A 14,641-nucleotide genomic window follows, 5' to 3' on the forward strand; every position below is an offset into this window, starting at 1 on the left:
CAAGGCTTAAAGCAAATAAAAATCAAAATGTGGAGGTTTTATTTCCCTCAATGGGGAAAGAGTGCATCAGTTTAAACAAGTCAGAAAATGCAAACTTAGGTAGCAAAAATAGGAAGAACTTCCCATGTCCCCTTTTTGTCATTCTTTCTCCTCAGTGAAAATCCTAAAACAATGAGTAGCATGAAGGAAAAAGAACACTCTCCCCACCTAATTCATACCAGAACTGTGCTTAGAACTTAGGAGAGAGGTGCATGCCCAGTGTTATCATCCATACTCATCATATATAACTGAAGCTCTGATTTTAAAGTGTCTAGAGAGAAACAGATGCATCAACAGGGAAAACTACCAGTTGAGCAAATGAGCCATTTCTAAATAAAATAGCTCACTTGAAAAACTAAGTATATTTTCTAGGTATGTTTTGAGTGAGGACAAGAGAAGATCTGGACTACTTTTGAGATTTACAAGATTTAAGATTATAAGGTGCTCTCATCAAATGGAAATCCCCCTTCCTGTAAGCTTTCTTGGATATTTAACACGGTGCTAGGCACAGGGGCTTTCAGTTAGTATCTAATGACTGATACAAGAAAAGGGAGTAAATAAAAGGAGAACCTATACATAGTTCAAAGTAAATACCTTAAAGGCTATAGATAATAGAGTAATGGGAGATAATCATTATTGCTAGGGGAGTCTATCCCCAAATAATCAATTGCTTGTGGATTATCTATGAAAAAGTTTTACTTCCAGGGGGAGATTTTCCTTTGTGCCCTCCACGCCCCCCTACAGTGGACCATCTCCTACTGATGCTCTGCCTATACTTGTGTTCTGAAACTGGAAGATGATGGGGGAAAGTCAAGCATATGACAACTCTGTCATAACGATTAACTGCTAACAAATGAAAACTCACTATATAGAGTACCTACCTTTCCTTGAAACTTTAATCCAATTAAAAATGTGATATAAAGAAATATGTGACGTAGACTACAAGCTATTGTAGGTCTGGAACATGAGCCTTACACTATATTACACCTTCTAATCCTACATGTAACTATCAGTAAACATCTTTTTTTTAAAACATTACTACACAAAAGAATCCCACAAAGCATACATTCAAACAAGAGGCATCTAAAGATTAAAAAAATTACCCGCTGTATTTTTGTATAAAAATAATCAACATTCTCTAATGTACACAAAGCCAAAAGATAAATATCTGTGATGTCTTTAATGACATCTTTAGTCCTCTACTAGCTCAACACAATCTTTTTGAAAAGAGCAGTGACAATGACTGAAACCCATGGACTCTTCCCCACTTAAACTGAACTTCTACCAATTATCTGTGTATGTTCCTTCTATTTTAAAATATTTCCATCGTGTGGCAAAGATTAAAAAAAAATTTTTTTTAATGTCCAGGACTATTAAGGCTCTCACAGCTCCCACAACAATTGTTTTATTGTCATAATTCTGACTATTTAACTATTTAGTGAAAAATTTTACTTTAAAATTTTTTTCCCTAAAACATATACATACAAAATTAGGTCTGATAATCCAAGAGATATTACTTGGTGGGTACTTTGTAGGAAGCATGCAAGGGTTTAGTCAAGGAAAAAGGAATGTGTATTCTAGCTAGACCCAGCATGTTCAAGGTTAGAAAAAATCCAAAGACCAACCATGTACCCACTACAAACTTCTGTGGGGCCAAGTAAGCTTGGACTACTTGTAAAGGCTATGCACTGGTTCATAAGGTATAATCACTGTATGCCCTCATCAGTGCAGAGGAGCAGGTATGAAAGATAATTAATGTGAAATCTACTTTCTGAGAGTCAAATTATTTGTATGCTAGTCCTTATTTTACAGGTCGATTTAGTAGACTTTCCCCTTTTTTCTAGGATGGATAAAATTAGGAAAAATACTTGAACATCTGCTATCTGAAATACTTCCACTGATCATGTATTCCTTATTGTGCCCCATCTTTTCAAAATATTCCTTTGGGTAAAAAAGAGCAACATTTACCACTCCTCCATCAGGTTTCCGAACTTTGACACTACTTGATATTTTGGACCCAGTAAATCTTTGTTTTGGAGGACTGTCCTGTGCACTGTGGGATATTTAGTAACGTCCCTGTCCTCCACGGCCTAGATGCCAGTAACAACCCTACCCAGCCCCTCCAAGCTATGACAACCAAAATGTCCCTAGACATTGTTAAATGTCCCATGGGGAGCAAAACTGACTTCTGCTGAGAGCCACTGCTCTAAATGTCCAAAAACAAAGAGGAAAACCAACTTTCTCAGCCACACCAAATTCTTAGTCAAGTTTGGAATAGAAACCAACTCTTCTGACTTCCAGATCAGTATTATTCATGCTAGAATGCAATCCTTTTTTATAGACAAAGCAATTGTCTAACAGACATATTTTTTTAAATGCACACTGATAGCTCATTGCATACAATTCCAGTCACTGGACTCCTATACTAGTCCTAAATTACTCCTAAATTATATCTCTCATGACAACCTATAGAAAACTTACAGGGTAGAAAAATGTATAAGAAAACCGAATCAAAACAGGAGAAATGTAAATCATTAAATTATTTTTAAAAGGATTCTTTATATTAACGATAAACATCACCTTTAAAAAATTATCTAGTATAACATGTTTCTTTGAAAAATATCATGGCCCTCTATATCAGTCTTTCATTGTTGCATGTAACCTGTAAAATCAATTTTACCAATGTAGGCTACTTATGAAAATGTATGATGAATTATATCTGTAGAAGAAATGTCAGCTTTTGATGTGGAGATTCCAATGTGCTTGGCTATCCACCACAATATATGATAATATTCTAGGCCAACTTGCGCCTTTACCTTACAAGTCTGTTTAAGAAGAGTAAAAACCGCTGTTTTCTCACAGCCTCATGATCCTGTTAAGATTCCTTCAGAGAATTGATGCGTGCACAGATCTTTAGAGCTGGGCCTAATTTGATATTCATTGCACTCATAAGATGGTCTTCTTTTAGCAAAAGAAGGGCCTGTCCATCAATCTCCTGTGCTCTGAACTCATCTGCAATATCCTGGCAGCCTGGAATTGATTAGAGGAAGGAAGTTAGCCTTAATATATAACAATTAGATGTTACTTCTATCAGTCACAGTTATGTTCTCAGTGGGTCTGAGTATCTGAAATACAGGCTGAGAAATAAATGAAATTTATTTATGGTAGTCTTGGGTTCACTCCTGAAGAACAGAGTATCTCTTGGCTTTCTGAAAATAAAAATTAATTCAAAATTCAAGTAAAGCAATTTACTTGGAATTCTTGTTCTAAAATTATTATTATTATAGAAATAATTAGAGTCAGGAGAAATGTAGATTTATCAGTTCAGATATAACATACCTTGACAAAAAAGACAATGGTATCACCTCAAAGCATGCCACACATATAACAAGTTTGGATTACCTAGTTACTATACCTCATGAACTTTTCTTTGTATAATATGCCCTTCACATACAGGTGTAGAGAAATAAAATACAATGTTCTGTCATTTGAGTAACCATTTAGAAATATTTTTTCAAGTACCAGAGTACCACTTTCATTATCATTTTACCTTATTCTAATTTACAACTTTGAATTGCCAAGTACATATAGTAGAACATTTTTATTTTTCACTCATGAAAGAACCAAACCAACAAGATCATAGTATCAATCTACTGCAATGCTGCTGAAATGTATTACACTTCTTGACTTGTAATACCAACTTCAAATCACTGGATTTGTCTCCGCTTTTGATAAAAAAACAAATTCCCACTGAAATTATGAACTTGCCCCCTCATCTCTTGCCAAATAATATCTTATCTCTCAGTGTAAACCAGGTGATTTAGCAGGTAACAATACTAACATTTACTTCAACTTCAAATGTTTTTACTGTCTACCAAATTTTCCACAGCCAGGTTATTCAATAAACTTCCCCACTAACGATAAAGAAACAACCAGGGAAGGTAATGAGTTAAGGAACCAAGAAAGGAGAGAATGCAATAATGGGGAAGCTTCCTTATGAGAGACAGTGAAATTATAAAAATGAATTTAAGAGTAAAAACTAACAGCTTCAAGTCTATTTTATTCAAATCAGCATTCTATAGAAAATAAAAAGATAACAAGTAATGGAAATGGTTACATTACACCACTGGAGAGCACAACTTTGCTGGAATGATTATCCTTTCTACTGCAAATGTGTCATCCACTTGCTTACATAAGATAATAATGTCATCCCTATAACCCGGGTACCAAGCACAAAGCATTGTTAGGTGCTAGATACATCCATTTCTGCATAAGTCAAGGACTGGATAAATGAATAAACAAACAATAAACAAAAACAGGATCTGCTAAAGAGGAGCTATTTGCAAGAGTGATACACTTTCTTCTGTATTCAGCTATATGGCCCTCTTTTCTCTTGGTTATTTCTTTTCCTATCTTCTCTGTTAGTTGTTTCTTTACTGTTTCATATAGTAACCAGCTTTTCAACTTCTCTATTTTAATTTCCAGACTTAAAAACTGACACTTCAAAAGTACCCTAAGCAGAATGTTATGGTTTTTGCCCATTTACCATATAAAAGAAATTATACAGTTAAAATGGGATTACTCACCATAGAAAAGCTCCCTTTCTTTTCCCAGAGGTAGCTCTCAAAACTGGGCAGACAAAACTGACTAATCTTGCATCTAGTTGTGACTTCATCCTTCTTTTTATGAAAGAACTAATGTTCTTCTCTCTTCAGTCTTATTTACAAGAACACAGGAAAGAAAAGAAGAGAGAGAAAGACAGGGCGGGACTTACTTAGATTCAGAAAACAGGAGCAATGAGAAGTAATGAGGACTGTTAAGAGCTACATTTGGGAATAGAAACAAGGAGTTTTCCCTAAGGAAATATATCGCATCTGTTGTTCCTCTGTACTGGGAGATCCCTCTTCAAATGTCTTCTTGTGATAAGTAAATGTATTAGTAAAATGATAAAGAACAAAAAATGTTTCGGGAAACAGCATGATCGTGGAGGAACGCATTATATTCAGAATTTTAGATCACAACTTCCATAAGCCAACCACAACAAAGATTAGTTATACTATACATTAGTATAGAAATGAAAAAATAAAATTACTTTAAAAAGAAAAGCGGAGGAGCACCTGGGTGGCTCAGTGGGTTAAAGCCTCTGCCTTTGGCTTGAGTCGTGATCCCAGGGTCCTGGGATTGAGCCCCACATCGGGTTCTCTGCTCCGCGGGGAACCTGCTCCCCACCCCCCACTGCCTGCCTCTCTGCCTACTTGTGATCTCTGTCTGTCAAATAAATAAATAAAATCTTTAAAAAGGGGAGGGGGGCAAAAGCAATTATTTTTCTGAAACTCATTAAAGAAAAATGAATTTTCAAAAAATATTTAGATGCTCAAGGTATACTAAGCTAGAAATTCAATGAGTTTCTGACATTAGAATCTATTTCTCTAAAATGACGGTGCCCCAGGGACTCGTACAAAACATATCCCAACTGCAGCAACCAGTCAGCATTGCTGGTTTTATGTCACCAGAAGCAGCTATCCAGATGGGCACAGACCTCAGCAACTGGATGAGCCCCAAATGAATTTCGCAATGTCCAGTCATTTTTCCAGCCAAACCCAAAACCAAACACTCTGCACAGAAATGATCTCAGTAAGGCTGGTGAAAATATATCACTTGCCACTTAATATTACATAAGAAACAAGTCCTAATATGAGTATTATGAAAACCAACAGTCATATGTTTTTAGGTGAATTCCTATTTTATATGCCTACAGAGAAACCAGATCTACTACAGATTCACAAATTAGTAAGTACAGAATAAACTGACCTTTGCACTGTAACGAGTTAAGAAGGTAACTGCAGTTAATTGAGAATAATCATTCCCATAGAGAACCTTTTAACGCACAAAAGTTAGAAGAAAATATATATATTTTTTAATTTAGAGAGAGAGCATGCACACGTTGGGGTAGGGGGTTGGACAGAGAGAAGACAGAATCTTAAGCAGGCTTCAATCTCAAGACCCTGAGATCACAACTTGAGCCAAAACCAAGAGTCAGACACTCAACTGACTGAGCTACCGAGGCACCCCCAGAAGAATGTAATTTTTCACTGTGGTAGCAACTCTGAGATTGGATAACACAGCATACAGCTCTAATATGGTCCTGGAAGGATGGTTCATAAGATGACATTATACAAAAAAAAACACTCTGTAAATAAATATAGGTGCCCTGATGAAAGAGGGATGCCTGTCTCAGCTGGAAACAAAGAAAATACATGAGATTACAAAATATATAAGCTTGTTCATTCTATGAGAAAAGGTTGAAAGCAGACTACTTGGGGGAAGAAAAACAACACAGACCCAAATGAGCCTGAAAGAGGCTCAAAAGATGTTTATAAAGGCCAGAGGAGCATAGAGAAATGAAGACAAAAGCATTTTCTGATACAAGATTTACTTTAGGCCACAGGGATTATTCAGAGAGAAACACTCAGAAAGAAGATATAACTGATCACACAAATAAGCCTGTTATTTTAGCCTGTCAAAGGAGTTTGGAAGTACTCCCATTTAATCAGTTAAAGGAAAGGAGACTCTTAGCACCAAGCAATTCTAAATTTCATAAAGCAGTTTCTCTTTAACGGTAAGTCATGTTCTCTAAACAACTGGCAACAAAATTGTATCTTGATGAACTATGATAAGCATCTCAAATATAAGCAATCATGGTTTTTTTTTTAACTGAAATGAAGCAAGAATGAGACAAAGGAGTTCAGCCTTTGTTCTAATACAGCAGCCAAGAGTAACCTCCTAGCAAATGGATATTGGGGAAAGTTAGAAAATTAGCCCTAAAAAAATGCATATGAAATGACAGAAGAATCAGATACCTATTATTTGGTAATTATTTGACCAATCACTTTCCTCAGGATATGAACCAACGCTCCTCCCCAAAGGAAAGTAAACAGTATCCCCAAAGGAGAAATTGAGCTAACAGCTCACACACCCCAGGTAGAAGAGTGAGACTACTTCTGAAGATAACAGAATCAAAGTCCAATCCCAAGGAATCATTAGAGATTCCAGTGTTAATTCTCAAGATATCTAGACTGGTCTAAAAACTAAAATTTATGTCATTAAATATTAAAACCACAACCAGTGAAGACTCATCATCTTCTAATATATCGGTTTTAAAGCAGATTCAAAACCTATGGTTAGCACTTAACTTCACACCTAAGTTTCCAAAGGTGCGTATTTAAAAATCTTCCATGAAAAATGTATCCTCTCTTTAAACAACTGTAATCTTTCTTTAAAAGTGACCATATCTTGTTAAAAAAAAAAAATGAGCATTTCTGAAACAAGCTACTGAAAAAATAATTTGTCATAGAATTCTGTTTATATAAGGTAAAATGGCAGATAGGTTTTTTTTAAAAGCAGTTAATAGTCTTTCTTTACTCATCACATTAACTGTAAGTTTGCTTCTGAGAGAATAGTTATCTTCACTGAAAGATTCATCAGCAAAAATAGCTGGATTAATTTTAGTAAGTCTGTAAAGTTCAAAGGGATATACTGTATCAAGAGAATAGTGTGATTCACAATAAAATCAAAATGGAGCAAACATCTTGTTTTCCACATTCATAAGGTCAAAATGAGTAAGATTTGCTGATTTAAAAAAAATATAGTCTTAACATACATAATCAGTGTGGGTCTCATCATGAGCAATGGTGCAGTTATCTTTAGTAACCAGCCCCTTGGACAAAGGAGATATAAAAGACTACTGCATTAAAGAAAAAAGATAAAGAACATAAAGAATTAAGCTGATGGAAAGAGTACCAAAATGAGAGAGCAGTAAAACATAAATAAGAAAGTTACCCTCAATATTGGAATGGAATATCATAACTGGATCTTAGTTGTCTACTTAAAAATCAAATTTTAGAAGGGTTCTTGATGTCTACTTATTGAAAAGAATCAAGGAATGCAGCTCCCTTTAAAAGAACCAGCTTGAGTTTTAAAAAAAGAAACCAAAATGTTATCATATTCTAAAAGGTCTTGATTAGCTTTCAAAAATTAAAAAAAATATATATATAGTCTCTCTTATTTTATTTTTAAAAGGTTAAATTAGGAAATAAAGAAGAAATAGAATAGAAAAATAGAAGAGCAGAAGGGAAGAAGCGTCTGACTCAATCTCTCTACTGACCTCTCGAGAGAAATCAGACTGAAGAGAAGAGAGCACCTTTAAGATCTTCACCGGCTGAGGTGTCACAGCAGAAGCAGGACTAGTCAGTTTTTATCGACTTGGGGGGTATGAGAAAATACCCAGTTGTGCTGAGGGAATAAGCAAGAGGAAACAGATCATATTTCAATAGCAAATGCCATTCAATTAATATATATACATAGTACTTCTGTAGCCCTCTTGTGCAATAGGTGCGGATGGATCTAACATCATTCCTGTGTGGGAATGCACAAGAAAGATACAAGGCCCAAGTGGTGAATTACATACCAGGCAAAGAGTGGATGAAGGCCCAGACATCATCAACTGTCCAGATAGATGGCTCTGTTTGTGCAACTGGTAGCAAGTCACTGTTCTCAGGCATTTTCCTCATTCTCACATCCCGAAGCTCACGTTCTCTTTCCCGCTCACTCTGCCTGCGCAGGCGTGTTGTCATAGCAGATGGAACAGAATCTTCATGAGAAGCCAAGTCTTCTTCTGCAGATGGATAAGTAATTGGAAGCTGGAAAATGTAGTACAAGTAAAATACAGCATTGCACTTTCCTTGCATTTCGGAAAAGGGTATAGTACATTGAAGCAAGGTTTCTACAGACCTGCCTAAGGATATGTTCTCTTGCTGCCCCATCAGGGCCACTTGGACGACGGCCACGATGCCCAAGACTTTGATTATCAGGCTTACGATTCCAACGACTAAGTGCAAATTTTTTAGAACAGCTAACATTGTACCTAAGAAATTCAAGTAAGAAAAAATATTAAGTGATAGATGGAACACCCCATTTAGTATTTAATTATGACTTTAAAGTGCACTTGTGAATCAGTAAGTGCCAAATACTTCATTAAGGACTGTAATACCTCAGAAAGTAAACCATAGTGTTCAATAGATTTACTTATGCTGACAGTCAAAAAATGGCTATATATTTCAATAATATAGCTCTCAATACATTACTGGATACCTATAACAAGGTACTGATATTTTCTTCTATTAACAGTATGATACCAGGAAACCTCATGAAAAATACAGAGGATAACCGATTTTTTGCAAAATAATTCAAGGTTCAGGAGAAAATATATGAATTATGTAGATGTTCACACTTATGTTTTCTCAAGTAATCATTTCTGGAGAGAGATTAATATAAAGAAGTTAACAGAGTAAAGAAGGGGAAATCTCAAATGGCTAGTAAAAGATTTTTCAAATATTACTGAAATCAAAGAGTGAAAATACTATAAAGTTAAGATTTCAGAGTTACACAAGGAATTCATAGTTCTCACTATTCACGAAATTCGAATACACCTAATTCTTTAAAATTAGCTGAAAGAGTATTTTCATTTTATCAAAACAGACTAGTAAGTTTTTAAGAGAGATCTTTATAAGGCATGATGACAGTTTGAAAGAGTCCTATGCTGTTTACTGGGTTTCAAGGCCTAGAACAGGGCAGGCAGACTTTTTCTACAAAGGGCCAAACAGTAAGTATTTTAAGCTTTGTGGACAATACAAGTGTCTGTCAGAACTACTCCACTCTGCAACTGTTAACATGAAAGCAGCCATAAACAATAGTGAATGAGCATGGCTGTATTGCAATAAAATTTTACTTAGACCAAAATTTGAATTTCACATAATTTTCATGTTTTATGAAATATTATTCTTTTCATTTTTTCCCAACCATCTCAAAATTTAAGAACCATCCTTAGCTCAGGCACCATCCAAAAATAGGCTACAGGAAGGATCTGGCCTGGGTACAGTTTGCCAACCCCTTCCCTAGAAAGAAGAGCGAAAAGAAATAATCTAAGAAACGAATTTCTGAAAAGCTAAAGAAAGGCAAAGAAAAATACATATAGTTCCTTCTTTACACATATAGAACTGCCACTGTAATTTCTTATATTCAAAACTCTTAATCTAAGAAGATCTCTCAGGAAAAGGACAAAAATAAATTCAAATGAACTTTGCTATTGATAACTATTCTAGGACCAATATACAGATACCAAAATAAATTTTCCTCATCTATATTTTACGACAATATCAGGAGGTGGAAGTAAGGAGTACTATGAAAATGAATAAGCTATTTTTTTTTCCCTAAAAACTTTTTTTTTAAGTGCCCTAATGGCCACTTCATTTTACCCTAAAACAACTCAACAAACTTCTGCTGCATTCAATACACTGGTCTGTGCGCACAGCTCTATAGGTGTCTGATTTCCAGTCACAGCAATCTACAAAACGTCCTTCCCCACTGACCAGAGAATAGAGACTAACCCTACACTTGGTATTTAGTCCCTAAATATTTAGATCTCCAAGGCAGACATGTAGATAGCAGTTCTTTCCTGACCTAATTTACCCATTCCTCCTTAATCTCTCGTCTGCATTTCCCTTATATTAGGATCCCTCACCCCTAAAGAGGTTCACCTAAAGGTATAGTAACTTGACAGCTCAGCAATCAATCACCTCTGGGAGGAGTTATGGTAGCGTTAAATGTTCTAAAATATTTAACAGTCAAAACATTTAAAATATTCTGAAAGGCCGTCCTTTTCCCTCAGAGTTTTAATCACTTAGAATCAGAGAGCCACTCATCTTTTTTGTGGTGTATGCAAACTGGAAAACTCCCAAGTTAAAACAGCAGTTACATAACTTGGTTAGGGCTATCAATAACACGAGATAATATGTAAATGAAAGACTGACAACTAACTAAGAAACCAAATGAAGCCATTTTTGAAGGAAAATACTCTGATTATTTTTTTAACTTAAGTTTTACTAAGTATCTTGTAGTGGCACCATACAATATAATATGTTCATGCAAGAAAATTCTACATACAAACAATTAAGATCTTATATTCTTTAAGAGAATAATCACTTTCTGGAACAGAGAACAAACTTCAAAATAACCTGTGCATACACTTCACCCCCATGGTCAATACCTGTATTAGGATTATCAAAATCAGAGTTTTTTTTTAATGTAAACTAAACATGTGATGAAAACAAGGAAGATACTGAACACTTCTTTAGTTATGAATACGGTTTACCTCTAAAATTACTATTGAAAATAGATTTAGAAAAGACCTATTTTGCTCTCTGATGATTTAACAATGTGGGGAACTTGTGCCTCAGCTGTCCCACTTAAAAACCCAGGATAAACAGGAGTAATATATGAACAGACATGCATATAATGAATAGAATATATTCATAATATGAATATAATGAAAATAGTTTAAAACAAAACAAAACCAGTTTAAATCCTGGTATATTCATACTGATCAAACAATGAGGTGATAAAACAAATACTGTTTTGATACCTTAAGGACTAGTTCACAAGAGACATTCTCCTAAGCATATTCTTTCCAGGAGATTGCTACTTCTATGTTAGAATATGCTATAAAACTCACTGTAAGTGTTATGAATACATAACTCTTACAGAGCAAAATTTAAAAACTAAATATCAAAGTAACTCCAAATAATGCCTATTTGATATTCTTCCTCTATATTATCGTATCTAGTTTTGGCTGCTTGTACACTCTACAAGTTTTTTGGGTTTCTTACAATGGTTGTTCGTTTCCGCTTTAGGAAAGTCAAGGGAATAGAAATACCTTTTGGCACAGGACATAGTGCAGAATCGTTTTGACCGGAGAAATTCATTAGCATATCCCATCTTCCCACAAAATTCACACTTGAGCAACTCACTGTCCATTTCTTCTAATGTCTCTAAAAAAGAAACAAAGGAAAAAACTTCCAAAAATTTAATTGTGGCATATTTTCTTTTAGCATCTACTTCAGTTGGATACAGCTAGTTCAGTCCTTCCAGGAAACTTAAAGGAATGGTCTTTTAACTTTTCAATGGATAGCCACTGTGGCAAGGAAAATACTCCAAAAACAACTGCAACCACCAATTCCCTCTTACTCCTCCATAAACATTTTATGGAGTTATCTCTGTATAAATAAGCAATGCATTTTTAAAGGTTCATCTTGCTAAAATCCAACATACTTAAAATGGGCAAATAACTTTATTGTGCAGTGTAAAAGAAATGAAGATGAATAAGGCAAAACCTTCAGGAAGAACGCTCTCAGAAAGTACTGTGCAGGATATGAATTTTGGTGCATGGTGCTATGAAGATACATAGCAGAGAATACTTAATTGTAACTGGACAGAATGTGGATGACTTCAAAAAGAAGCTCAACTTCTGATATGCTGGATTTTAGAGGAGCATGTAAGAGAACATTTTCAAAGGTCTGCAGTGTACAGTAGAAAATACAGATACAAGGGCACCAGGGTGGCTCAGTATTTAAGCGTCTGCCTTCAGCTCAGGTCATGATCCCAGGGTCCTGGGATTGAGCCCTGCATCAGGTTCCCTGCTCAGCAGGAAGCCTGCTTCTCCCTCTCTCAGGCTCCCTGCTTGTGTTCCCTCTCTTGCTGTGTCTCTGTCAAATAAATAAAAATCTTAAAAAAAAAAAAAAAAAAGATGAAGAAAGGGACTCTGAAATGTAGACATGGATGACAAGTACTCAGAAAATTTAAGCATATTATCCTAGTGTTACTGAAGAAGCAAACAGCAAAGTGCTAAGTCAAGATAAGACCACAAGAACTACTAAAAAACATACTGTGAAATATCTGAAGTTCCAAGGGACATCCAAATATATCAACATGACTGATCAAATCATGAACTAGCAAGAGTTCACTATAAAAAAATTTTTTCAGGACTACCTTCACAAGCAAGTCATCTGGTGAGTAGCAATAAGAAAGAGTCTCAAAACAAGTAAAATTAAAATTGCTCCTTCCAATGACCTAGAAATGGCTTCTACACAACTGCGGCTCAACAACACATTCCCGGGAACTGATGTCATAACTTCCAGCGTTGTTTTCACTTTGTCATGCTTGTAACCTGATCTGACAGGAGACAGGATCTCTCACTCCACCACCAATGCCACCAGTCTGGCCCCAAAGAATCTAGTCAAGTTGTTCCATTTCCAGACCATACTGAAAGATTTAAAAAGCTTGTATTCACTAATGTAGCAATATGTAATACTTGATATTGAAAGGTTAGAATCCCTTACAAAGGAGAAGAATGTGTTTTTGCTGGTGAGAGAGGGGAGATCCAAACAGGTATGGTCTAAGGACAGACAACATAACAAAAAATGAACATCAGTTTTATTTCTCCTAATGAAGAGAGGAACATTAACATTCAAAAATACCTGTTCTCATGTTTGTCAGAATTTTAACAAATTTGGTATTACCAAGGCTACTTTTTGACATTTGTGAATAAAAAATTACAGAGACAAAAAAAACTGTTGCTTTAGCTAATAAAGATGGAAGTCTATGGCATAGACAGCTGGTAATTCTCCAATGTCCATTCTTCGCTCTTCTCCCACAGTAACAAAATCCTAAATTTCAGCAAGGTATAGGGGCTCTGAAAATAAAAACTAGTTACTGCCCTAGGTGTAGCCATCCATGACATGTGAACGGAAATGCTTGCAAATTCCAGGTGGTGTCCTTTTCTCCCATCTCACTGATTAGAATGTGAAAATGAAAATTAGCTATCTTGGAAACAAAAGCAACATTCTAGGGATGAGAGAATTGTAACTTGCTGGCATCTTAGGTGTTCAACACCTGCCTGCCTTTGGGCAAAAATTAAATTTCTACCTTATTTAATCAAATATTATTCTGGGTTTCTAATGGAGTGGCCAAACATATATCCTAAGAGATGTCCCATTTTTTGTGTGGGAGGAGCAGTTACTTTTTAATTTTCTTAAGACTTGAGGTCACTTAATGGTATGAAGCAAAAGAGGGAGGCAATGAGATAGAAATCATTATCAATATGATTTACCATGGGAGACAAAAGATATTTTGGTAAATCACAATCTACTGGTTGGAGATACTAGTTACAGAACCACTCCAAACAGAAATAGAAACTATCCTTTAAAAAGAGAATAATCCTTACACTAAGTTTTTAAGTATTGAATTAAACTGTATTTACTACTAATAACAGTAAACAAATGACTTCGCCATTTCACTCTATACCACTTCCCATAAACTAAACACTAAAACCCACAGTAATAAAAACACTTTATAAAATTACCTTGGGAAATTATGAAGTATTAAAAATTTGGCATACTCTATGTAAATAAAGCTCCACTGTGAAACAGATTAATCTTTTTTTACTATATTTACCTTATAACATTGTACAAATTTAATTGTACAATGTGTTAATTTGGTACATTTACATATTATGCTTGTTGTTGTAGCAATATTTAGCACCTCCATCACCCTTTATCACTTTACATAATTATCCTTTCTTTTTAGTGATTGGAATACTTAAGTTTTAGTCTCTAAGCAATACTGTTGTCTATATTCATTACACTATGCATTAGATCTCTATGGCTTATTTACTACTCAATGCATAGATTAATCATCTTTAAATCTTCCT

At 35.2% G+C, this 14,641-nt stretch overlaps 1 protein-coding gene across 13 annotated transcripts in view; it reads right to left on the reverse strand.

The window, feature by feature from the left end:
- Positions 1-1,390: 1,390 nt before the first annotated feature.
- The window catches only part of PHC3 (polyhomeotic homolog 3), a 70,373-nt gene continuing 57,122 nt past the window's right edge, over positions 1,391-14,641 (reverse strand). For 6 of the 13 annotated variants that reach the window (XM_032836146.1, XM_032836145.1, XM_032836144.1 and 3 more), the window contains 4 exons: positions 11,810-11,924; positions 8,830-8,962; positions 8,507-8,738; positions 1,392-3,069 (listed from right to left, as the gene is read on the reverse strand). In XM_032836146.1, coding sequence (XP_032692037.1) covers positions 2,915-3,069; positions 8,507-8,738; positions 8,830-8,962; positions 11,810-11,924 — 635 coding nt within the window. In that variant the 3' untranslated portion in view covers positions 1,392-2,914. Of the gene's footprint in view, positions 3,070-4,625; positions 4,756-8,203; positions 8,332-8,506; positions 8,739-8,829; positions 8,963-11,809; positions 11,925-14,641 lie in introns of those variants that run through there. The other 7 variants (XM_032836149.1, XM_032836147.1, XR_004380139.1 and 4 more) reach the window with 6 other exon arrangements.

The sequence above is a fragment of the Lontra canadensis genome, unplaced genomic scaffold, assembly GCF_010015895.1.
Source record: "Lontra canadensis isolate GAN:19392208 unplaced genomic scaffold, GSC_riverotter_1.0 scaffold90, whole genome shotgun sequence".
In the NCBI taxonomy this organism is placed as follows: Eukaryota; Metazoa; Chordata; class Mammalia; order Carnivora; family Mustelidae; genus Lontra; species Lontra canadensis.